General features: G+C 46.2%; 1 protein-coding gene across 2 annotated transcripts in view; it reads left to right on the plus strand.

The window, feature by feature from the left end:
• Positions 1-19,975, plus strand: part of LOC136586908 (CTD small phosphatase-like protein) — a 57,912-nt gene that overhangs the window by 30,351 nt on the left and 7,586 nt on the right. The window contains exons 2-7 of one of the 2 annotated variants that reach the window (XM_066585211.1): positions 5,518-5,675; positions 5,859-5,891; positions 8,389-8,490; positions 10,355-10,411; positions 13,787-13,879; positions 17,454-17,639. In XM_066585211.1, coding sequence (XP_066441308.1) covers positions 5,518-5,675; positions 5,859-5,891; positions 8,389-8,490; positions 10,355-10,411; positions 13,787-13,879; positions 17,454-17,639 — 629 coding nt within the window. The remainder of the gene's footprint in view (positions 1-5,517; positions 5,676-5,858; positions 5,892-8,388; positions 8,491-10,354; positions 10,412-13,786; positions 13,880-17,453; positions 17,640-19,975) is intronic. The other variant, XM_066585212.1, reaches the window with a different exon arrangement.

The raw sequence follows: 19,975 nt of genomic DNA on the forward strand, positions 1-19,975 counted from the left end.
CTTTTCCACGGGGTGATTAAGCGCCTGATAGTTGTCCCAGTGATCATCGCTTGCTGAATGAAGGTGGAACGCGCCGAAGATCTCTTCCAGCCGCCTCCATTCACAGTAACCGGGCCTCGTAGATAAATCCTTGCCTGTTTACACGGGCCGATTTTATTTTGATTTTATTTTTTTTGTGCCTTCACAAACTAACAATTATCCTTCAATTTCGCACCATCCAGCGAGAAACTCAGAGATAATACGTTACGTGTAAAAGGGCCTTTACACATTGGTAGTCTACAAACCTAGAGACACAGATCCGCATAGGAGCATAGACACTTGGGGGTCATTCACACGGACCTGTGCAATTGCAGTCCGTTAAAGCGCCCCTTTCTCTGTAGGCGTTTTAACCACATAAGAAGACCATGTCCATTTTGTCACAATCACAGAAAACCTGTGTTTTTTTTTTTTTTTTTTTGTGTGTTGGGTACTCTGGCGCAATTCACATTCTGTAAGTTGATAATGAACCCCCTCCAGTGCCAAGACCCTCCGGGGATCTTTATGTCCGTAGGTGTGGCTTGTATCAGCCACTCCTCTTACAACACTTCCATGGTACTACAAGCCGAGAGCTTTGGGGTTAGTGGCCCTTTAAGTGCTTCTCGGATGCCATTCTGTAGTTGTTACATAGATGAGAATAGTCCGGAGTGCAGGACGCGTCTTATTACCCTGTCGGAGGAGACTTCGGTGTGGCGCGTTCTGCTGCTGAGTGAGATTGCTTTACTCTGTGGGAAAGTACAAAAGCCGTTGGCTGTCGTCCAGATCTCCGTGTCCCCGCCACGGCTGCATTGGCAGATCTACCGTATTTATACGGTGCAAGAGGCTCCAATAAAAGAATAAATCTGTCACCGTTGTCAGAAATGATGACGTTTGTTACATTGTATCATCCAATCTCACTGCGTTTAAAGGGATACTACATGTTTAATGAAATGCTACTCTATAACTGCCTTTCTCCAACCACAACTCCCAGCATGCGCGGACAGATATACGGTCTTCTAGGTGTATCTGCCATGTGCTGTGCGGCTCTCATGTACTGGGAGTCTGACATTGACTTACAGCAATGCTGCCTTCCAATAGATGGCGCTGCAGAGGTATTGTTCCAGCTTCCTTATTTGCATATTTCCCAGAGGAGCATGCATGGCCTTAGAAGCTTCCTCACTCACCTTCTAAGTGCTCTCCTTAAGGAGAACTGATACCCTTCCCTTCCTAGGTCGGCGTGGGCAGATGTGACCGGTAGTTGGCGCAGGATCATTCCGGTGGATTAGTTTAAAATAGACTCATGGAAAGCGAGCAGACAACACCTACGAGCTCTCACCTTCTTCATCGGAGCTGGGAGCCAAGAATCCGGCCTTTGGCGTGGTGGGTGGTGGCGCAGCCTCTCCTCATATGACAGCGAGGAGGAGGAGGGAGGGGAAGGTGATGCAGCCACAGTGAGGTGGACATGGTGGTCAGTCCGAGGTTTCCTCAGGTTGTGAATGAGTATCTAATCCCATCATGGGTGACACTGTCTTCTGAGCTGCTGTAGTAATCCTATCATGCGACAGCAGCTCAGCGAACCGGATACATGATGGGATTAGATACAGCGGCTTGCCAGACAGTGTATCCAATCCTGTGGTGTGACCTTGTTCTGCCCAGTCAGTGGATCTAATCTGGTCAGGAAGGGTATCGTTACTGCTGAAGGAGGGCATCTACAAGGAGACTTGTAAGGTCGTCCATGCTCCTCTTGGAAATATATGCAAATGGGGGGATGGAACTATACCTCTACAGCGCCACCTTTTGGAGGGCAGTATTTTGGTGTCTAGGCCTCAACAGTCAAGCCAGAAACCTGCTGCACACCGATGAGGGGCAATCCTCCCAAAACAGCTGTCTGTGTATGGCTTCTGGCTTTGGCTCGCAATTCCCAGTCATTGTTAGAAGGCTTGTTTAAAAAGTCTGACATGGACTTGCAGGAATGCTGCCTTCCAATAGGTGGCGCTGCAGAAGTATTGTTCCATTTTCCTATTTTCATAATCCGGTGACAATAAGGAGTCAGTGTTTTTTAGCTTTGCCTGTGTGGCTTTGAGGACCTGTAATACTACTTGGGTTTTATATTTTGAGGGTAGCACTGCCCTTAGTGTGTTTGTTGTGTTTTTTTGGGGGGTGGGGGGGGGTGACACTGTCAGGTACACTTTGGGGGTCTGTTGGACAATAGATTTTAGGGCTGGAGGACAGCCGCATTGTTGAGCACCAGATTTGAAGTGGGCAGCATCGGGCCCGTGAGTTTATTTATTTTTTTGAGGGAGGACGCGGTTGTGGCAGCACATAGGGCCCTTACATTTTGGGTATGCTGCAAAAACGCGGGGCTGTGGCAGTGCTGGGCCTTATATTTGGAGGTGGTGACAATGTCCGGTACTAGGTTTTTATTTTGGAGGGGGGTGGGGAAGGGGAGGGGCGGGTGTGATTGTGTTAGCGTCGGGCCCTAAAATCTTAATTAATTTTCATCCTGGGGGAGGGGTGGCTGTGGCAATGAAAGGCCTTAGATTAGACCCTATATTGTTTTGGGGTGGGGGTGGCTGTGATAGCGTCAGGCCCTAGATTTTATATTTATTTTTTTTGGGGGGGGGGGGGGTGGCGTGGGAATAGTGTCAGATCCTTGAGTTTGGGGGCTGTCTGATCATAGATTTTAGGGCGCATGGCGTACAGCGTTGGGCACCAGATTTGTTCTTGGTATGGCTGTGGCATTGTCAAGCCCTTGATTTTAGGGGACAGCGTCAGGCCTCAGATTCTACGGGGGCTGCAACAGCATGTGGCCCTGTATATAACTTTTTTGGGGGGTGAATGGGGGCATCGGTTGTCCTCTGGTTGCAGAAATTCACATTTTTGGAGGCAGTGCGGGAATTTTCTGACTTCTCTGTAGAAGAAAGGTTTGTTTGTCGGCCGGGCCCTGGGGATGGGAAGGAATGCTGCGCATGCACACGCTGCTCACTATTTCCTGTCCCTGCCATTCCATCGCTGACTTCTTGGCCGGTCCCCAAATGGGGCAGCAGGGGGCTTTGTTTCAAGGTTGTAACAAGCTCATAGGATCTGCTTAGAAATGGGAAATCTCAGCTTTTAGAAACCGTAGCATTGCCCAACTGCGGGTCCAGTGCCGCTGGTCTGAGGTGCACCTTAGTTCCCGAATAGAATTCCAGAGCTATAGTGAAGACTGACACTAAGACATAGCAGAAGGGCTGGAGCAAGGGGAATGTAACTATAAGAAAAGACAAATGTATTTGCTGTGTGGCCTGTCGTAGGTGCCGAGGGAGGCCACTTATCACTGTAAAAGACCAAGAACGTTCTGCAACTTTCTAATATAATGTTTCAGTTCCTGATCTCTGCTTGCTGTCAGTGAACTAACTTTTTATTTTTTTTTTTATTCCAGTGACTGACCCCTTGTGTATAGACCTAATGCTTCTCACAGCTGAGGATTTGCTGCAATTGCATCCCAGACAATTTTTTTTTTTTTTAAACTCCAGACTAATACATTGTAGCAAGCTATCACAAAGAAGAGAATTGCGCTGCTGCTCTGTTTACCTCCCAGAGGATTGTCTAGACTAGATACAACTGTAACAAACTCTCAGCTGTGCGAAAAACCTTTCGAGAAGTCGGCACAAGTGTCCAGCGGCTGTGTGTAAAGAGGAAGGTTTCCATTCACTGACTGCAAGCATAGATTTTGAAATGCAAAGTATATTAAAATTTGTTTTCACACCGTACAATAGCGCTAGAATATAAGGGCATGGCGAAATCGGCTGTGGATTTTGCCCCTAGGGGTATGTGCACACCAGGCAGACTTTACAGGAACAGCAGTGCGGACAAGAGTTTCAAAAATCCACCCAAAATCCTTGCGGAAATTAACCTGCGGTGCGGAATTTCCGGCACTTTTCTAAGTGAAGAAATAACATGCTGGTTCACGCGGCTTTTGCCCATTGACGGGGGGAGGGGGTGAACCTACTCGCGGATCCGTGGCAGAGTAGCCTCTGATTTCGGTCGCGGTCTTGGAGGCGGAATCGGTGCAGGAAAGTCCGCGTTGGATTTCGCCATGTGAACAAATCCGTAATGGGGGCTTATCGCTGGGATCAGCGTTGGTTCTATCAGGAGTAACGCTCCAGCCGCTTCATTAAGAGCGCTGCACCTCGGCTCTATTCAAGCACTGCGTTGAGGCCCACATGCTGGGAGTTGTAGTTCGATGATACTTTAAGCATAAAGTAGAACGTGGTCCGTTGTGAAGTGCTGCGGGTTGTCGCCCCACAGATTGGAGACCATTAATGTAGCTGCTGATTCCTGCAGCTCCTCCCCCACCAGTGGTGTGGCCGGTAAGCTTCCCGCGCCGTGACCCGGGCAGGCAGGGCTCGCCGCTTGCTTTCCTTCCTGCTTCCGCTTTGCTGCTTTGTTTGATTCCAGCTGGAAATATAAATAAATAGAAGACCTCGCTGCCAGAAGCCGGAGCCGCTAATTATCAGCTATTACGCTTTATATGTGTGTTCTGTGCTGCAACTACACCCCCCTGATGTGCGGATGACAGGAGGCGCTGTGTGAGTCATCAGCACCACCTGCTGGCCAGCAGTGGAACAGCCACCAGTGAAATATTTAAAGTTACTGCTTTACTTTATTCTGATTTTGCTCGGCTTTGTGTGGATTATTTGTGTCCATAAAAATATATTGCGTTTGCAATATCGTCATGGCGAAACGTAATTTCCCACTCGTTTCAACCCAGGGACACCAGCAGATTTTCACCTTCAGTTGAAGGGGTGAAGTCTGCTGTGGTAAAACCACACCAAATCTGCCATGTGGGAAGTACCCTCATAGTAACAGGAATTGGGTAAGTTAGCCAGTAGGGAAGAGGTGGAAGAGTATGATTAGAGTCAGGCTATATATAGTGTTTTGCTGTCGGTTACCATGGAGACACAGTTCTGCATGGGAGCTGTATGTGCAAAACATAGTCATGCTTAAAGGGAACCTGTCATCACCTATGAGCACCAGAAAGTAAATGCATTCACCCTAGTGTATATGGGTAAGCACATACCACCTGCAGAGGTAAGTCTGCTGTACTGTCCCTGGGACTTGTCCTGAGAAGCACCTTACTTTATTGTACTCCTAGGTGATGACAGGTTCCCTTTTGAGAATTACCTAAATGTAAAGTTAAAGATGCATTAATAAAAAAAAAACACTACTTGAAAAGCTGTCAGTCCTCTGTGGATGAGCGAATTCTGTCTGCCTGCAGTCACCACTAGAGGGAGCTACAGTATACCGGTTTTATTATTGAGTAGTATAGGGGAAATGTTACTGTATTCTGTAGTTGGTGGGGTCCTGAAACAAATGTTGGTGTGTTGTATCAGAGTTGGACCCGTTATCTCCTGAGGTGCAGGTTGTTGTCAGAGCTCTCATAGAGGGGTTCAGTATAGACGTATGAGCCGCGTATCGCCTTCACACTTTGTTAACTCTTTTTTTGTTTTTCTCTTCCAGTTTCACAATGCAATATCAGCCTGAAGAAGCAGCGCGACAGAAGTATCTTCAGTTCCTTATTCTGCTGTTTTCGGAGCTACAATGTCGAGCCGCCGACCTCCAATAACAACACCAGCTCCCTGCCCCCGCTGGTGGAAGAAAATGGCGGCCTTCAGAAGGTATGGCATTATGCTTCAGGGGTCTTGGGGCCCTCAGAAGGATGCGATCACACTCTATACGAGTATATGGGCTGGCAGTACAGGAAGAGTGCCGTCTGACCATATAGACTCGGGTCCCTCTTTATTTCTCATCCTTCTCCTGTAGATCTGATAGTAACTCATTTCTTTTTGCTTTTCTCTTAGGCCGATCAGACGCAGGTCATTTCCATTCCCAGTGTATGTATTTTATTTTTCCCTTATTCCTTCCTCTTTCTTTTTGTTTTTCTGTTGTCATTTGCATCAATCTTCATCTTCCATCCATCAGTGTCCATTAGATGACTGATAACGTCAGACCATTAGAAGTCGGTCTGAATAGGCACCTGCATCAACGTGTTGCTATAGAGTTAAAGGGGCTGTATCAGGATCACAGGTTATTCCTTACCCACAGGATGGGGCATAACTTGCAGATCAGTGGGGGAAGGTGGGGTCTTACCGTTAAGACCCTCTGACTATCTCAAATCGGGGACCCGTGTCCCCTTCTGCCTGTCCCTGGTCGTTCCGCACCCCCCACAGTGATGTTTGAATGAAAGGAGTCCTGGCCGAGCATGCACGATTGGCGCTCCTTTAATTTCAATGGGGCTGGGCACTCTGATATCTCCACAGTACCATAGGAAGGGAGTGGAGCGTCGACGTACTTGCCCGACAAGCGCTCCGTTCAGTTTCCTCCTCACTGAGTGGGGATGGGAAGGAACGGGACCCCCACTGCAGCCTCTGCCCCACCGATCGGCAAGTTAACCCCAATCCTAATACAACCCCTGTTAAGTGTTCTTGGGTGCAGATACCACATAACTTCAAAATATATGCAAATTTCTAAACCTAGGAAAAGCCGGACGCGCCCCCTATTAGATTATCTCTGCTATCATCAAAAACTTCATATTTAAAGTAGACATGTGGCCTTATCACTGCAGAGTTGCTGTATGCATGGTTGCAAAAAAATGTAAACCATAAAATTCTAGATGCCTTCAGCCACCACTAGGGGGAACCCACTCTCTAGGAATATACAAATATCATTGAACTTGATAGCTGTTGGCTCCCTCTAGTGGTTGCAGGCAGCCAGAAGTTTATTCTTTAGCTCTTCAGCAGTCGGAGTTTAGCTTTTCTATGTTAAGAAGCTAATTGGTGTAGCAAAAGGAACCTAAAAACCACAGTGTGTTGAAAGTTGGAAGCTCACTTTTAAAGTGTTTCCGAGACACAAAAAAAGTTAAAAGGGCTTAAAATGAACAAAAAAAAAGAAGTGAATACTCTCCTATCCCGGAAGCTTTTTCTGTGCAGCAGAATCAGGGTTACAGCGCTGGATGGGGAGCCATGGGGATAGGTGAGTATTCAATTTTTGTTCATTTTGAGCTTATTTTTATGTTCTGGAAACCCCCTTTACAGGGAAACTGCCGTCACATTATGGGGCTCAAAGGTGATGAGGCAATAGAGGGTCCAGGAAACGGCTTCATCCTAACCGGGTGTCCCACTCTGGTGCCGTGTCCCTGGGAAGTGGGTTTGTACATACAGTGTGACAGTTTTCGGATGCCCCAGTGCGCACACTGTCCCATAGAGATGAATGGGGTTATGTCTGCATGCCAGTTACATGGGGATGCAGCACAGAAATGGGGGACCTGCAGAATATTAACCCCCACCCCCCCCCAAAAAAAGTTTCTCATCTCTTCTGCCCTGATAACTACTTATGACAGAAGCAGTTTACTGTTATTTCACGATCAGATCAATAAGTATTATCCCAATACAGTAAAATTCCATTAAGGTGGCATTAATTCCAGACTATAGATTATACTGGGTTGGTAGGCTGTCAAGGAAAATATTTCAGTTGTCTGAAACCTTTACTAAAAATGATTGTTTTTGTACTGCAAAGTCCTTCTATAACAGAACAGGAAGTGGAGAAGGGGGATGACTTCTGCTGCCCATAGTAGTCTATGGAGGTATTATTGTATATTGACGCCACCTGGTGGAGGCTAGATTAACGGGGTGACGCCCCCTGTAGGTGATTGGCTGCAGAGCGGATTGGGCTGCAGGTCCTGGAAGAGATTTATTCCGAAGGCATACACAGGTCGCTGTGGTGCCCCAGCAGGGAGGGTGAAGCGGCAGCAGGCGACAAGTGCTGGCTGCCCCCCCCCCCCTCCTCCGACTGCGGCGGCGTTGGGAGCTGTGAGCTGGGGAGTGGCAGTCACACAGCATAGAGGCGGCGGGTGGGATGGAGGCTCCAGATGCAACAGAAGCAGCGGCGCGGCGTTCACAGACCACAGAGGTGGCGACCTGACAGCCGGCTGCCGGGATGCAGCACAGAGGCAGTGGCCGGGATGGAGTCTTCCGGTGGTGTCAAGATACAATAATACCATCTATGGGGAGAGATGCAGATGGAGATAAAAGTATATAGACTCACATAGACCCTCCTGTAGCTACTGAACCCACATCTATGATGTAGAATGGTATTATGTATCTTTCGTATACAATGTGAAAATCAAAGAAAAGGCTTGCAGAAAGACAAGTCATATAATGTCCATAAATGGTTGTAATTCTCTATTGCGCACTCTACAACAAGTCGTGTTCAGAATCCGTATTTATTGCTGGTATTTGTATGGTCAGCGTTGGTAATTCCCCTGACCCTATAAACTATTCCTGTCGCCCTTTAATGGTCTGTTCTAGATTCTATGCTTTATTTTCTTTGTAGCCACCTACGAAATACCTCCTTCCAGAGCTGAAAGTGTCCGATTATGGAAAGAAGTGTGTGGTCATCGATCTGGATGAGACCCTCGTGCACAGTTCATTTAAGGTATCCACCTGTCCTGTATACCATTTGTGCCCATTCCCTTCCTGTAGGGGGGTTCACATGGGCCTTGTTCGGTCAGATGCATGTTGAATTTTTTTCGATTGTGGTTCTGGCAGGTCAATCTGCGGCCGAGCCTAGGAGATTTGGGGCAGGTTTTCATGCGGACCATATCTGGGATCGGCTGCCAAGATTTGACACGTCGGTTATTTTTGCACAACGCCAATTTCACAGTCCGCAAAATATTTGCATATCAAAAAGCTAAAATGTTGCATATTGTAGCACGGGTTCTGGGGCTAAATCCGTGGGAAAATTTTGTAGTGTGAATGAGGCCTACTTTTTTCCTCCACAATGGGTCTTGTCCAATGAGCGGAGTTTTTAGGATCCAGTTTTCTGTGACTCCATCCATCTCGTTGCTGGTAGTTCTCTTTTTATCTCCTCCATCCATGATTGGTTTCCTAATGAACGGCACCCGTTGGCTTTCTCAATATTGTGATCTCTTCCGTCCATCTGATAATTGATCCTCCTTCCCCATCAGCACACTTCCCGATTTTATTATTTTTTTTGCACATCACCCCCCTGCACCCAATAAGACCGTATGACGCCTCAGATGTGTAATAACATCTGCATCGTAAAGAATGTTGGTCTTTTCAATTCCGGTGATTTATGTAAAGATATTTGCATGCAGATATAGACATAAGTGGCTTGTTTGTTCCCGCACATCCTGAACCTCTAAGATTTAGTTGGATATTGTGCGGCTCAAGATCTTCTTTGGTCAGATAAACATGAATTTTTATGTATTTTTCTAAAGTGTTAAAATTGCATGAAGGCGCAGATGAGTATAAAGTTGCTGATGTCATTTTTACAATGTGCCAGGTGGGTGTTGTCAGAAAATTAGTATATGGGTAAGGCTACATTGGCACCTGCATTAGGGGATTCAGTTTTCCTGCTGCTTTATTTGAGTAGTTAAGGGGGAATACCTTGGCCAAATTGATCCATTATATGATGGAACTGAACGGACTCCACGGACTATAATGCGGTGCGTCTGGTTTCCGTTCAGCTGTCTGAACGAAAGTTAAGCATGAAGGAGTCTTTCTTCCGCCATTCCTTTCCAGATCTGCATCAGCGGCTCTGAGAATGCACATGCGGACATGGCCTAAAGGTACTCTTAGGCCCCCTGCACACGGGCAGGAATTCTGTGGCGGGATTTCCCACAGAATTTCCGCACGTGGCCGCTGCCATAGGATTGCATTCGAAAATGCAATCCTAGGCAGACGGACGCGATTTGTCCGCGCGAAATCATGCGTGGAAAACAAATCGCGGCATGCTCCATTTCTGTGCGGGGTTCGACGGCTCCACTCCCGAGCCGACGGCTCCACTCTGCGCATGCTCCGGCTGGCCGGCAGCAGGCACATCAAAGAGCTGGAGCCGCGGGAGAGGTGAGTGCCGCACTGGTCCCTGCAGGTGCTCGGGTCTGGTCCCGCTGCGAGAACTCTCGCAGCGAGTTGCGACCCGGCCGTCTGCAGGCGGCCTTATATGTAACGAGAAATCGTTCGCCCAAGCAAATGATGAGCTCAGTTTGCTCGGGCAGTCAATTTAAACACAAAGATTAATAGTTTATCTTGTTTAAAAAAAAATTAAAAATTAAAATTTGACCAATCCAGCAATTCTTTTTATTTTGTAAAAGTGTTTTTTTTTTTCTTTTTTTCTTCTTTTGGTTTTAGTTTGCTTCCCACATTGGATACTTTTACATGTTCAACTTGCCAAATAACCTCTATACCGATTTTGTGTTTTCACAGGCATCGGAATTGTGTGTTTTGTGTGCTTTTAGACTTCACTTTAATAGGGCGTTTTTCTTTCTCTCCTCCAGCCAATTAATAATGCTGACTTTATTGTCCCAGTTGAAATCGATGGAACAATACATCAGGTATGTGGGTAAAGCTTTCCCTCTAAGAATTTATAGAATGTAGTAAAATGCCAAAAGTGGGAAAAATCTAGGTATAAGAACACCTAGTGCAGGTCCGAGGGGGCGGAGCATGATACAGAAGATCCCACCCCTGAGGTACTGCAATAGAAGAATGTGTTCAGACATAAAATAGACACGACTCAAAATTACTTTCTTTAATACAATTCTTCAGTTTTTAGGAAACTTTCTTCGAAATTCATACAACCAAATGTTCTTGTTTCTGTTCTTGTTAGTTAAGTGTTATAAAATGTTTTTGTTTTTTTTTGTCCCTGCGATGGCACATCGAGAGACGTAAGATCAGCTCTTCATATGTGACCCCTCTCCATGAAGATGTTCAGGACCCGCCTGTGGAATGGGCCTCAGCCTGGTTCAAGTAATCCAGGATAGGCTGTTCACATTCTACTTGGCCTATCCTTGATTACTTGCATTAGGAGGAAGCCATACTGTTCAAGGTTGCAATGGTTAAGTTTGTCACATGGGACTGAATTTTATATATTTGTATATTTGGTCTTTTCTGCGTGTTCTACTTCAGCCGAATATGTTGTATTTTTATTTTTTTCAAGTTGATCTCTATGGGCGGCCATACACATCAGATGGTTCACTCACCTCAACCCCAGTCCTCTATATACAAGCGTGCTGAGTGTGTATGTGTTCTGAATGTAGAAGGGGAGAGGAAACTTCTGACAGACCAGCTCTGGCTACAGGTTGTCTCCATGAGAAAAAAAGGATCGCAGGCACATTGAATTCCAACTGCCTGATCCTCCTTTTCCTGACCTCTGCTTGTCAGGGCAGACATGAGAAGCTCCCTACATTATCAGCCTTAACGCTGCAGGACGTGGGGTATGTGTGTATGGAGGCAGTTTGCGGGGTGATCACCCTCCATACATGGCTGCTGTCAGCTGTTTCTTACAGCTGACACCCACCCGCAACAGCTCTGATAAGCCTCGCTGCTCATCAGAGCCGTTAACTAGAGATGAGTGAGCATACTCGTTAAGGCGATTTACTCGAGAGAGCATTGTCTTTTTCAAGTACCTGCTGGCTCGTCCCTAAAGATTCAGGGGGGCCACGGGGGTGAGCGGGGGCTTGCGGAGGGGATCGGCAGGGAGAGAGAGATCTCTCACTCTCCACCCTGCTCCCCTCTGCCGCCCCCGCAGCCTCCCCGAATCTTTAGGGACGAGCCAGCAGGTACTCGAAAAAGGCGATGCTCTCTCTCTCTCGAGTAAATCACCTTAACGAGTATGCTGGCTCATCTCTACTGTTAACCCTTTAAGTGCCCCGAGCGATGTTCAAAGGTCCCGTATGGTTCACCCGTGATGAGATTGCGGGTTGCTGTGCGGGCGGCATAGCAGACTGCCTGTCAAGCCATGCCTATGGCATTTCTTGATAGAAGGCCTGTCAAACCACAGTATAATGTAATGCTATGGCACTACATTATACTGCAGGAGCGATCAAAGCATTGCAAGTTCTTGTCCCCTCTGGGGACTATAAAAAAAACAAAGTAAAAATAAGTTTATTAAAAAAAAATAAAGTAATCACTTTTTTAATTAGTAAAAGGTCTTTAAAAAAAAACCTTTTGCCAGATTTGCTAAAATTTCGATAATAAAACAAATACATATTTGGTATCGCCACATCCGTAAAAGTCCGATCTATCAAGGATCACAATACTCTCCCTGCATGGTGAACGTTGTCTGGGGGGGGGAAAAAAACAGACTTTTGGTCACCCCGTCTCCGAGCAAAAAATTTAATAACAAGCGATCAAAAAGTCATATGTATGCAAAAATGGTCCCAACGCAAACTATAGGACGTATCGCGCAAAATAACCCCTCGCACAGCTATGACGCCATTTTACTTCACTTAAAAAATTTTTTAAAGGGTTTTTCAGTACCTTTTATAGGGTAAATGAAATAGTACCATTTAAAAAATACAACTCGTCCCACAAAAAAAACAAGCCCTCATACAGCGGCGGCGATGGGTAAATACATGAGTTATGATTTTTTTTATTTTTTTTTTTAAACGATGGGAGGAAAAAACAAAAATGGCGAGTGGGTGGGAAGGGCCATGTCCTTACGGGGTTAAAGGGGTCGTCCACTTGCCGGAAATTTTCCCTGTAACAACTGTGGTAAAATAACAAATGGATCGGTACTTGCGCCTCCTTTGTCGCTGCGCTCCAGTGCCGCAGACCTGCCGGTGTCTCTTGTAGCAGATGTCAGCAGAAGGTTGCCTGATGGTTGACTCCCCCTCAGTGTTTTTAGTTGGATCGTGAAGAGTTTGTGTACCAAGTTTGTTCTTCGCAGGCTCCTACACATCTAGATGGATCTCAACCAAACAGGTTTTCACTTTGTATATGCAGGGTTAGCAAAATTAAAGTTCATCAAATCAGAGGTCCTTGGAGGACATCCTATTGCCCCAAATGAGATGAAATTTGGACAATGGCCACTTCAGATGCCATTGATGGGGGAAGAGGGGAGGGGGGGCTTGCTGCTGGGTAACGCTGTAGCTATGCAAATCATGCTGCAAATGTGCAATAAATCCTTTGGTCGTCAACCACTCCCTCCATTCACAAAACCACGTTTTCCACCACTGAACGCAGGGAGTCGCTACAACATGGCGACGAGTGCTGTCCTTCAGATCGGACACAGTAGACCCGGACTGCTATAGCACTGCCTCTCCGCAACTTTTTGTTTTTTCCTTTTTTAAATGAATAGCAAGCGCATCATGTGAAGCAGCCATTATTGAATTTCCTCGTTCCGTCTTCTTTGGGCAGAACGCCCACCAGAGACCCCTCAGTTGGGGTAGTTTTAATTTTGCTAACCATGTATGTTATGTAATGTATATGTGTGTCAGGGAGAGTTGGCGAGGGAGAGTGAGGCGAACTACACATCGGCAAGCGCAATTTTTCAGGCAAAAACACCTTTTATTGCTTCTGCGAAATTCCGATCCTCTTGCGCAAGTTTCCGGAAGAGGAGCTCCTACTACAAGAGACCACGGAAAAAGACTTTACACCGAATGGACATTATGTATCAACTGAAACAACTGTCGTCTAATATGTTGTTGTACAGGGTGTTACAAACTGAATGAACTGCTGGGAATGCAAGAGGGGGAATTGGGGGGCGGGGGATAGAAATGAGGTTTATTTTTTTTGGGGGGGGGGGGGAGAATGTCAAAACTCAAACTATTGAATTAAAAAAAAAAAAGCGGTGGTAAAGACCGTCGCGGTAAAACGTCAGACGGGAGGGAGTATAAAGCCAAGCTGAGTAGTGTGACTGGCGGACACTAGCCTGTAACGCTGACTGCAGGGATCGCGGCAGTAATTGTTCTTCTGTCGCTCCCCTGCAGGTCTACGTATTAAAGCGGCCGCACGTGGACGAATTCCTTCAGAAGATGGGCGAGCTGTTCGAGTGCGTCCTGTTCACAGCCAGCTTGGCCAAGGTGAGTGTAGCGGCCGTCCCCCCGCAGCCCCTCGCTGTCCCGTGTATTGCCTTGTGTCTGACTGATTTTCTTCTTGTATTTGGAGGGAGTTGTCTTTCAGAAACTGTCTTACATTTCTCCCTTTTCTTCCTTGCTTCTTTTGTCCACCAGTGTGTCTTTGTGCTTTCTGCTAGTTTGTTGGGTAAGTGTCCCCCACCACCACCGCCACCACCATGGTAACGACACAACATATGGGCTCTGCTCATAATGTAGCTTCCATGAACAGCTCATGAAGCCGTCCGTAGCAAGTTACCATGGCTAAAGTAGCGCCCACTTATGACGGCGCGTCCCCCGGTCGCTGGGGTTGGTAACCCGCAGGAAGGGGACCGCTGCTCCTGTGGAAACGTAGTCTGCCGCTATTACAGTCTCCGCATGCAGTGTCCGGGTGACTTGTAGGACCCCCTCCACCACCCAACCATCAGTAGTGCATTAGTTGCTTGTGATTGGTGCCGTAGTTCTGTAACTTTACTTCCTTTACATGCAGCTGTATAAAGACACCCGGGGACATATGGCGCTTGTGTGAGTTATGGGGCTTCTTGAGTTTATCTCTCAAGCCACTTACATTTCTACAGGACCTGGTGGCTCTCTTGACATCGGTTTAGTAAATACTCATATATTCTTCATGAAATAACATTTCTGGAGCATCTCGACTCTGTACTGTGCCATTCCTCTGTTGTTCCTCCTGGGAATGTACAAATTAATAGATGTTACCGTCTCCTATCAGTCTGATGCAGTCAGAACTGATTAGACATAGGTACAGATCCTCAACTGGTTACACCCAATTATGTATTCATTCATAATTTCCAGGAGGAATAACCGAAGCATGCAAGTAGTATCTAAAAATGCCCGTGTTGCTCCCGGATTCCTGCAGTGACCTCCACTGCAGAATGCTTTATAGTCCTGGCCGGATGATGAGGGATGAAGAGAAGGCTCTGGTTTCTATTGGCCACTGCATTATTTTTTTCCTTCTGCTTTGGCACCTCCTAAGTCCCGGCGCGCTCTACTGAGATCTCAAATAAGTCGTCTTAAAGATGCAGTCTTCTACATCTGTAGGAATTTAAAGGAGTTATCCAGTTTTGAGCCACTGATTACCTATTCTCATGATAATCCATCAGTAGCCTATCGGCTGGGATCTGCTGTTTGTTGAGCTACTTTTTGCTAGATGCGGACAGCTCCATTTCCACTGCAGTGGTCTAGCTTGTTATTGCAGGCCAAGTTCCTGAATTAACTTGGCCTGCAATATCAAGATGGGCTATTGCAATGGGAACAGAGCAGTCCTATTTCCAGTACAATCTGGCTCCATGGCTGTTGTCAATTTTGCTCTCTAGTGCACAGAGATTGTGACACGGCTTTCTGTATTTCTTCCTATTTAATACAGTGTCGACAGCAATACCATATACTGCAATCTGAAGTATAGCCGGATGTATATGGTATAAGCCAGTGTTCACCCAACTCCAGCCCTCAGGGACCGCCAACAGATCATGTTTTCAGGATCTCCTCAGTGTTGCACAGGTGATGTTATTATTGTCGGTGCCTCACACATTGCCACAGGTGTTCTTACTATAGGAAATCCTGAAAACATGACCTGTTGGGGTCCCTGAGAACTGGAGGTGGGAAACATTGGTATAGGCAATCAAATGATTGCAAGTTCAGGTCTCCTTAAAAGACAAACCAAAAAAAATGCCATGCATTTTTTTTTACTTTTACATAGTAAAAGAAAAAAAAGGTTACAAAAAGTTTTACGACTTTCCTTTTTACAATAAAAATGTCAAAATGGGAAAAAAATTCTGTTTTGTAAATGTCTGACCTATTAAAATGCATTATTTTTCCCGCCCGGTGATCGCTGTCAGAAAGAAATGCACAATAGAACGGTTTGTTTTCCGTCACCCCGTCTCCAAGAAACAATTCAATAAAAAGTGATGAACCAATAATATGTACTCCACAATGGGACCACAGAAGCCACAGGTCATCCCCCAAACCAAGACCTCGCCCAACTCCATTGATGGCCGTCAGAAATGTGGGGTTTTGTTTTTCTAGAGATTTAATTTTTCAAAAGTAGTAAAGCAAAAAAGAAAATGCTCTAAATTTGGTGTCACAATATTGGCCAACATCATAAAGGTGCTATATGGTTTTGCTGCGGTGTGTACACCATAAACACAAGACTCCCCTCCCCAAGACGGTGACATTGCAGGATGAGTTGTTGGTCTCCATGGTACCATTTATAATGTACTGAAAGTCTTTAAAGTTTTCTAAGTGGAATGAAAGGGGAAAAAAGGCGAACCACCAACCCTCAGACCACTTTATCAACTGACTAAGAGTTACGATTAACTAGGAGAAGAAACCAAAAATGCAAAGAAAAATGGATGCATCCTTAAGGCCTCATGTCCACGGGGAATATCAGGCCCGCTGCGGATTCTTCATGTAGAATCCTGCAGCGGGTCCCTCCTGCCCCGCGGACATAAGGCCTAAAAATCAGAATAAACTCACATGTGCCGGACGATGCGGATCTTCCTTTCTTCGTGGCCGGATCTTCTTTCTTCGGCCTGGCGGATGTGCTCGGCACGCCAAGCACATCCGCCGGGCCGAAGAAAGAAGATTCAGCCGTGAAGAAGGGAAGAACCGCATCGTCCGGAGCAGGTGAGTTTAATTCTGGTACGGGTGTCCCGCGGATCCGGACAGCTTCCATAGGCTTCAATAGAAGCCTACGGGAGCCGTCCCCGCAGGAAACCTGCACTAAAATGGAGCATGTCCATTTTTTTTTCCTGCACACGGATCCGCGCCTGACGGGAAAAATGACATCCGCAGGGATTTAACAAACCTGCGGGTGTCCAATGCATCCCTATGGGGTGCGGATCCGCGTGCGGGAAAAACGCTGTGGATTTTAAGCCCGTGGACATGAGGCCTAAGGGGTGGGATATCTTCACCAAAAATGCAGAGGGCCAGTGCGTTCACCTGTTATGTCTTATTAGGGTGTCCTGTGGATGCCTTAAATTTACAGGGTACTTTAACTTCAACTTTTATGGTATATTCTCAGTATATGCCATAAGCCTTACGGGGGTTGTTCTCGCATATCCCAAATTGTGTGCCCCACACGTTCAGGGGCATCATACAGTAGTCGTGAATTACAGAAACGCTCTCATAGAAGTGAATGTGAGGTAAGCAGACTACAGTGAGCCGCACTGTTTCCATAGCTGCCGAGTTACGGAAAGTGCGTCGCCTGCTGCGCTATTCTGTTTCCATAACTTCTATTCACTTCCATGGGCGTTACGAAAACTGAATGGTTGTTTCCATCCTCCTTACCACCTTGTTTGGACAAGATGGGAACACCCCCTTAAAGAGGTCTTAAGGAAAAGTATTTTAAAATCTGTGAATCTCTATGTATGTAATGGTTGATAACGGAGAACAGTACACTGTGCCCTGACTACAGAGTACATGGTGAGAACAGTCTACATGTGTAATGTGCTCAGGTCTTTTACAGCCTCGAAGTTTAAAGCCAAACTTTTTTGTATGTTTTCCTTTCTCCCTTCTCGTTAAGTACGCTGACCCAGTGGCCGACCTGCTGGACCCTTGGGGCGTCTTTAAGGCACGGCTCTTCAGAGAATCCTGCGTGTTCCACAGAGGAAACTATGTGAAAGACTTAAGTCGTCTAGGAAGAGAACTTGGTAAAGTCATCATTGTGGATAATTCGCCAGCATCCTATATCTTCCATCCTGAAAATGCGGTAAGAACACCAAATGTCCAAGGCGGAGCGAGAAGTGCAGTTTGACCCATGCCCTGGTATAAGATTTGGCATTGGTCGTCAACTGGCACGGCCTCCCAGCCACACTGATGGGTGTTGGGTTATTGAACATTTTGGCACCTGCGGGGTCATTGAAACATCAGACTCTCTAGTTAAGGTTAAGTTGTATTGTTGCAGCATGCAAACTTTAATTCCGCATCAGTCTAAGTGAAGAGGTTCTGACAAACCCGGTTCATGGGAAAAATCTGCAACGGAAATACGTGCTGCGAATTGTCTGCTCCACATCGTCTGCTCTCTCTCTTGGGAAATTGGTGGATTTTCACCTCCTGATTTCGTTCGTTGCAATGTAGAAAGTGAATTCTGCAGTGAAAATCCATGGATTTACTACTTTGTGATGTCTGCTCCACCCAAAGACCACCTTCACACGTGGGGCAGAATTGTCTGGAATGGGGTTTTCTTCATGACCATGCTTTACTCTTGCAGATAACGTTTATAGACCTTTCTGTAGCGGCTCAATACTCGTCAATATTTCAGAATCTGGAATTTATTGGATCTGATAAGTGCCAGATTAAAGGCATTGGTTTAGTTTTATTATCTACGATTAGATTGTCATTATAATCAACGTTACTATTACGCTGGGTTCACACGGGGCGTATTCCCGCCGGAAATCCCGCGGTTTGGCCGCAGCAAAAACCGCAAGATTTCCGCCGGGAGAACCGCCACGGAGGAATCCGCGGCGGCTTTGAAGCGGCCCAGCCGCTCACTCTTCCGCTGCGGCTGGCGCTCCCATAGAGGAGAGCGCAGCCGCAGTTGAAAGCAAAAAAAAATTAGACATGCTGCATATTCTGAAACCGCGCCTGCGACGGCCGCAGCCGCGGTTCCAGCCTGACTTACCGCAGCAGATTGGCCGTCCCGTGTGGACGAGATTTCTCAGAAATCTCGTCCACATGGCTGGCTAATCCCGAGATTAGCAGCCGCAGGCGGAATTCCTGCGGCAAATCCGCCCTGTGTGAACCCAGCCTTAGCATTAGTCTGATTATCCCTGTTAAAGGGATTTTCCGGTTTGGGGACAAAACTCTGCCCCTTGACTGTAAGGGATGAGGGGAAGATTACCTGCAGTTCTACTGTTAGCTCTCTAAAATGACCTTAACAATTTTCTAACTCCCTAAATCAGGTATAGTGTACTGGTAGTCTAACATTACCCGTGCACGGTGTGGTTAGGTAGTCTGAAGAATGTGTTAGCCATCTTGGATGACCAAAAACGGAACCTGGAATTACTGGATCAGAGGGACGACAGAGAAGTGCCAATGGTATCTCCTCCTCCCTGGGATCTAGGAAAGAATTCTGGCCTGAAACCGGAGGGTTGCTTTTAACACTTTCCAATCCAATTTCCCTGCCACCCGCACACTGGCCAGCTCTTATTTATTTTGGGTGGGAAAGTGCATTGTGGATTCGTTGTGGATTCCAGCCTTCGACGTTGGAGCTCTGTCCTGTATATACTGTAGTATACGCATGCAGAACAGCCTCTGACATCGGAGCTCTGTCCTGTATATACTGTAGTATATGCATGCAGAACAGCCTCAACATCGGAGCGCTGTCCTGCATAGACTGTAGTATATAAATGCAGAACAGCCTTCGACATCGGAGAGCTGTCCCGCATAGTGTTAGAAACTTGTCAGCCCTCATCTGCCATCGGAGCTATGCGGGGAAGTCTTAATGTCGACTGAGGGCCAACACAAGATGGAGAAAGTGGTAGGTGGTGGTATTACAACTCTTAATTATCATAAGAACTGTTCTTCCTTTTTTTTTTAATTACGTATGTTCTTATCAAAATTGGACTCTTACCTTTTGTTATAATTTTTTATTATTGCCAATATACTATTGATATTATCTTGTAACGGATACTATTGTTACTGGTACTACAGTTGGCACTTTTACTAACAGTAACAATACTTATGAAATAGTATTGATAGCAGTTAAATTAGCAATTATAAAAAATATTATTTGAATTCCTACTTTTGAGAATATAATCCCTATTTTTACTATTCATATTCCTTTTTCCGCAAATTCAGACGATTGGCAATGTGATCGCATTTTAGTGTCCTTATTATGGGCGTAATTCTTGGCTCTGCCATCGGTCTCATGGCCTAAACTCGCAGCACAATCTACTCAATGGCCACTCTATTAAGACCCTCAGCCCCCCTGCATTTTAACACTTGGCGGTTTTCTGTATGGAAATCAGATCCGTAACCCCGAGGTGCTGCATAAAATTAAGTGATGCATTTTCAGTGGATCAATTTTTACATGAAACCACATTA

The sequence above is a fragment of the Eleutherodactylus coqui genome, chromosome 12 (assembly GCF_035609145.1).
Source record: "Eleutherodactylus coqui strain aEleCoq1 chromosome 12, aEleCoq1.hap1, whole genome shotgun sequence".
Classification (NCBI taxonomy): domain Eukaryota; kingdom Metazoa; phylum Chordata; class Amphibia; order Anura; family Eleutherodactylidae; genus Eleutherodactylus; species Eleutherodactylus coqui.